Raw genomic sequence first — 6397 nt, 5'->3', positions numbered from 1 at the left:
AGGATAGAGCAGGGTTTAGGGCTGTTGTACATAGGGTCCCTAGGAGTCGCAAGCAACTCGACGGCACTTAATAACATTAACAACAATCTGTTCCTTCATACTATCACTAGACAAAGAAAGATATACATGCACATAATTTTAATCTATTTGAATTTTATATTTTAAAAAACCTTTGAGTTCACATTGTTGTCTCCAGTTACATATAGTTCAACAGAATTGGATTTATTAAATATTTTTCCCCCACCACATTTGTAGATTCCTTTTCTGATCATCAGAAAACTGGTTCTTATTCTTCTTAACATGTTTTCTTACTTATTTCCTTAGTATGTGATAAATTAGTCTTGCCTGACTCCATTCCCCCATTTTATTCAGGCTCCAGAATCCAGTAATTAGTCTAATGCCTTTAGCCCCCTGCATCGACACAGTCCTCACTTCCTCAGACTTTGAAATCTTGGACTTCATTGCTTTTCCATTTAGCTGCTTCCTTAATCCACTTGATTTGTTCTAACACATTGCTTGCAATTTCTCTCCTTTTTGGTTTTAAATAAAAATTTTATTTTATACTGGTTTACTTACCAAGTTCATATACATTGTTTTTCACACCAGATTTTTCTCATTTCCCTTACCCACCCCTCCTTCTACCCATCAAATTGTGCGACCCTATGATTACCCCCTTATCCATCCTCTCACTCATAATTTTCTTCCTTTTTAAACACTAGACTGCAATGATCTAGAAAGTGGAACAGAAACAACTATTCACATTATTTGACCAACTGACTGGAATGTCTCATGAAATCATAACCCTAAACCTCCAAGAAATCAAAACCCATGAGTGCTTTTGGCATACCTAAGGAGCCTCAGCAACTATTTGAGTATAGGATCTATCAAGGGTTTTTGTCTTAGGTAGATACCCAGGAAAAGGGATATGGTGAGTATAGGGGCGCTTCAGTGGCCAAGTATCAAACGAGTTGTCCTGCCAACCCAAAAGCATTCAGTTCAAATCCACTAGCCTCTCGGAAGGAGAAAGATGAGCAGCCTCCTCTTGTGTGATTTATAGTCTCTGAAAACCTGCCAAGGGTCAGCTATCTGTCAGTTCTTATTCCACAAGCAATGGACTGATGTTGAATTGCTTACGTTTATAAGAAACTGACAAAGTAGTTATGTCATTTTGCACTTGCTTCAGCAGTATTTGAGAGTTCCAATTGAGTTCCAACTCAGTACTACTTGAGACTGTGACAATATTTCATTGTAGCCATTCTAACAGGTATTCTAATAGGTTTGGAGGCTTATGTGTGAAGCTGTTGGATTCTGAAAGGTAGATTATTCTTGTTTTGGTTGCGAGTCAGGTGTGGACTGTTTGGTTGTTCTCATTTCGTTCATAACTGTGTATGAGCTGTTTGGATATGCTGGGTTTGTTTAAAAATGAGCTGTGGACTGGAAGCCTCTTATTTAGAGAAACTCAGGGCCTGGTGGCCGGGCCTGTGTATTTAAAAGTCAGCTGAGTGTTAACTGGGTTTGGAATGGACATTCTACTAAGCCTGGTACAGCACTGGTCTGTTAATTTACTGTACTGAAGTAACTTGGGGTTGCTGTTATACTGAACTCTGTGCCACTGGTGTGTCAAATGCATAGTGGTTACCCATGGTAGGCAGTGTTGGGGAGAGCTCCCAGACTAAGAGAAACTTGGAAGCAGGAGTGGCATCACTTCCTACACACCATGCATGTGGAAATTCTAGGAACTGAGAGAAATGACAAAGTTATAGTACAGGGTTCAGGTCTTTAGTTCACAGGGTCACTAAGAGTCATGCTCGACTTGAAGGCACTTAACAACATCATCATCATGATGTTACCTATGAGGCCAGAGATGAGAATTTTTGTTTTCCTGATGTGAGGTGTAATCCATATTGATGGCTATAATCTTTGATTTTCTGCAGTAGTGCCACAAGTCTTTTTATTTTCCACTTTCTGCAATCAATGTTGTGTCATCTGCATAATGAAGCTGTTAATAAGTTTTCCTGAAGATCTAATGCCATATTTTTTTTTCATATAGTACAGCTTCTAGAACAATTTCCTGAGTATACAGACTGAACATGTATAAAGAAAAGATACAAATCTAACACACTTTCCTCATTTTAAACTATGCACTGTTCTCTTGATTTGTCCTGACAACTCTCCTTGGTCTATGCACAGGTTTTACATGAGTGCGGTCTTAAGTGGTCTAGGAGTCGCTTTCTTCTCAGTGTTATCCATAATTTGTATGATCCACACAGTCAAAATGTCTTTGCATAGTTGATAAAACACACACAAAAATATCCTTCTGGGAGTGCCTGCTTTCAGTCAAATTCCATCTCACATCAGCAATAATATCCCCCCTTTGTGACCTCATCACACATTTCAAAATCTATCCTGAAGTATAATGTGCATGACAGGACACTGTTCATACACAAACAAAGACAATCTGGTAATATAACTATTAATTAAATCTACATACCAACCAGTAAAGGCAAAGGTGAGGAAATGGAGAATTTCTTTTTATTATTCTGTTTAAAATTAGCTGTCAGTTAAACATGTGTGTAAATATGAGATATGCTAAGGGTATTACTTTGCTAACATTGTACAGGAGACACAGTAAATTTCAAACTAAGATAGAAACGATTCAGTGTTATGTCCACTTAATACAATCACACAAACCACAGCAATTATTCTAGTACAAAAAATAATAGCATATTATTTTTATTTGTTAATTTGGAATCTTTGTTGTTGTTAGGTGCTGTCTAATTCACTCTGACTCAAAGTACCTCTACATAGTATGACAGAACAAAACTCTGCCCAATCCATGAAATACTTATTAAGTAAATTCTTGTTAGTTTAATTACACTGTCAAAATCTATTTGGAAATTAAAATATTTTCATAAATTTAAACTGCTCCCAGGATAAAATTAACCTAAAATGAGTAACCTTAGTTGGGTTTTACTCTATTTTGAAAACTAAATGGAATCATACTTTACAGACTTCTTCTGAGTTTGACATTGATCCAAATGATCAACATTATACACAATTTGCATCTACTCTATCTTTTGATTCCAACTCTCTGATGCATAACAAGTGATTGCAAAAACCATGGCCTGTATCAGGTGCACCTTAGTCTCCAGAGAGACACCGTTGTTCTTGAGTACTTTAGAGAGGTCCCTAACTGCAGACTTTCCCATCGCAATACGTTTTTGATTTCCTGGATACTGGTGCCAAGAGTGTTGACCGTGGAGCCGAGTAAACTGAAGCTGTGAACAATCTCAATCTCTTCACCATCCATCCTGATGGTACCGATTGGTCCAGTGGTGAGAATTTTTGTCTTCTTGACATTAAGCCTCAGTCCATACTGAAGGTTGCAGTCCTTGATCCTCTGCAGTACGTGCATGAGGTCCTCCTCAGTTCAGTTTCAGTGAGCAGGGTTTTTGCAATCACTTGTTATGCATCAGAGAGTTGGACAATGACTAGGGAGGACAGAAGGAGAATTAACGCCTTTGAGCTGTGGTGCTGGAGAAGAGTACTGAATGTACCATGGACTGCCAAGAAAACAAACAGATTCATCCTAGAGAGGGTTAAACCGGGATGCTCCTTGGAGGCAAGGATTCTGGGGCTTCTCCTGACACACTTTGGACATGTTTTAAGGAGAGACATGTCTTTGGAGAGAGACATCATGCTGGGCAGAGTGGAGGGACAGCGCAGGAGGGGAAGACCCTTTATGAGGTGGATTGATTCAGTGACTGGGGTACTCGGGATGGGCGTGTCAGAGGCAGTGAGATTGGCACAGCATAGAGCAGGGTTTAGGGCTGTTGTACATAGGGTCACTATGAGTTGCAGACAACTCAAAGGCACATAACAACAAACAACAACAATTCTATCTTGGCAAAGAGTTTATCTAGGTCCCCAGAGAAAATACTGATTTGCTAATTGGTCAAAGTTATTAAGAAATGGCATTTTACTTGCAAGAGCAGTGTTGAAACGGTTTGAGACCTTGCTCTACACCATCCATGGAATAAGGTTATAAAAATTTCAGACAATTGGGGGAAAAGAAAAAAAAAGAAATGGCATTTTAAAAACAAAAAGATGGTATTTCTTTTCTTCTAATACCATCTTCTGTAATCAAGTGCACAAAGTATTGCCCTGTGATAAATGGATAAAATGATGGCATCTTACTATAAGTCACAATGTGAGTTTGTTATTGTTTCTAAGGCATGAAATAAACTAAAGTAATGAAAAGTAACAGTTCTGATTTCCAGTTGCATAAAACACATGTATGAACTTGTCATTATTTGTTACCTGGAAAATTTTCACATAATACTTCTATTGGTGTGGCTCGTTTTGTATCGCCAATCTTCTGATACCTTTCTTTCAATGTGTCAGCCTTAAAAAGACAAAAAGGAAAACCAAAACCTTGAGAGGGTGGTACATTCTCAAGTGCTCAGACAGAAGAAAGAAGATTTCAGCACTTTCTAAAAATCAATGAAATATAAAATAATTACCTTTAAACCTTGCCAAGGAAGACTGCCTCTCAGAAAATACATGAACATATGACCTAAAGCTTCTAAATCATCTCTTCTACTTTGTTCTGAAATATAAGAAAACACAAATTTCACTCTCCTTTCCCAGTAAAGAACGGAAAAATGGAGAACTGACTCTTTTTAAATGTACAAATCATCACCTAAAAGTTCAATATACAACCACAAAATCTCATTTTAGTGCCAAACTGACAAAATCACACCTAGTTAAGTTTTAACATTTTTATAGTAAGATAATTAATAAATTTTACTATGTAATTCTGAGTTTTAGATGCTACTGGCAGATTTATATTCCTGCATTTCTAGTCATGAAAATAAACATGGAAAATGTTTTATGATGAGAGAAACACTTTGTACTCTTGTTTTTGTTATTGTTATGTACCATCAAGTCAGAAGAGACCCATACCTGACCCCCCAGAAGGTTTCAAGGGAAATAACTTGCATGAGAGGAGACTGTCCATCTTTCTCCCATGCAGCAGCTGGTATATTCGAACCATGTGCCTTCAGGTGGACAGTGAAGTTCTTTACCACAAACCAAATCACACCATATAAGCAGTAAGGGGGTGCACTGCCTACTCAAAGGCATAAAGTTTGAATCTACCAGCTTCTCCACAGGAGACAGATGGACAATCTCCTCCCATGTGATTTACAGTCTTTGAAAAATCACTGGAGGATTAGCTATGAGTCACTCTGAACTTGACAGCAAATATCAATACTACTACAAAGATCCTAGAGCTTAAAATTTCTATTTCATAAGTGTAAACCAACACAAAAATTTTATATCATATGTTATTCATTAATATTATGCTCAAGGAGTATTTGTAAAATACATTGTAAGAAAGACATCTGACTCATTCTAACAAATATAATCCCGGAAGCATATCATTAAACACTGCTGCTTGAAAATATGCCAATTTCATACTGCTGCTATAATTTCTGTAATTAAATTCTGTGCAGTGACAATTAGTGATAAATGCTCAGGGAGATGCTTAAAAATATTTCCTGACATATAATTTTGTCAAGAAGTTAAATAATGAAGATTTTTAAAATATGTTTTGTTGTTGTTGTTGTGTACCACCAAGTTGGGACCTACCCATAGCTGACCCTCTAGTGGGTTTTCAGAAGCAGTAAATTGCATAGGAGGAGACTGCCCATCTTTCTCCCACACAGCAGATGGTGGAATCAAACTGTGTGCCTCAGGATTGCAGCACAATTCTTGCCACCAGAGCTCCCTTGATATGTTTTAAAATAATAGAAAAGCATTCAGTAGCAATGAAGGGAAAAAAATGTTTAATAAGAAGGTATTTAAGAACATGAGGCTCGAACAGTTAACCACCATCATATTATCTGAAAATTAATTTTTAAAAAATGTATCTTCATAACCTTTCTATTCTTACTAATTTCAATGAATATTTACAGAGACTTTGGATTTCCATTCATTTATTGTTGCACTTTTCTCCCCGCCCCGACTCCAGTTCGCTCTCCTCTTTGAAAAGAGAAATTCCGTCATTGGTATACAATCCCCCCATACCCTCCCCACACCCACTCCCACCCCAAATTTACTCCACTCAGCAACCTTCATTCTGGACTCTTATGATAATCATAATGCCCTATAATAAATTGCTTTTAAACTGTTCTCTCCCTCATCCATTTCAATGCAGTATACATAATTCATCCAGTTTTTTCTCATTCTTATCCCAACTCTGATGTCAGTCACATCCTACAGCAGTGGCACTATGCAATGTTTGTCCTTTTGTGACTGAGATATTTCACTCAGCATAATGTCCTCCAGGGTCACCCATTTTGAATAATATTGCATGAGTTCCTTGTTTTTCAAT

At 37.5% G+C, this 6397-nt stretch overlaps 1 protein-coding gene across 1 annotated transcript in view; it reads right to left on the bottom strand.

Annotated features, from left to right (window-relative positions):
• The window catches only part of CSNK1G3 (casein kinase 1, gamma 3), a 151150-nt gene that overhangs the window by 57803 nt on the left and 86950 nt on the right, over positions 1 to 6397 (bottom strand). Inside the window, 2 exon segments of the mRNA XM_006886000.1 lie at positions 4321 to 4405; positions 4524 to 4609. Of these exon segments, the coding sequence (XP_006886062.1) occupies positions 4321 to 4405; positions 4524 to 4609 (171 nt within the window).

The sequence above is a fragment of the Elephantulus edwardii genome, unplaced genomic scaffold (assembly GCF_000299155.1).
Source record: "Elephantulus edwardii isolate Elephantulus edwardi_28Jun2011 unplaced genomic scaffold, EleEdw1.0 scaffold00046, whole genome shotgun sequence".
NCBI lineage: Eukaryota > Metazoa > Chordata > Mammalia > Macroscelidea > Macroscelididae > Elephantulus > Elephantulus edwardii.
The sequence above is the reverse complement of the archived record's forward strand: the minus strand, read 5'-3'. Positions and strand labels throughout refer to the sequence as shown.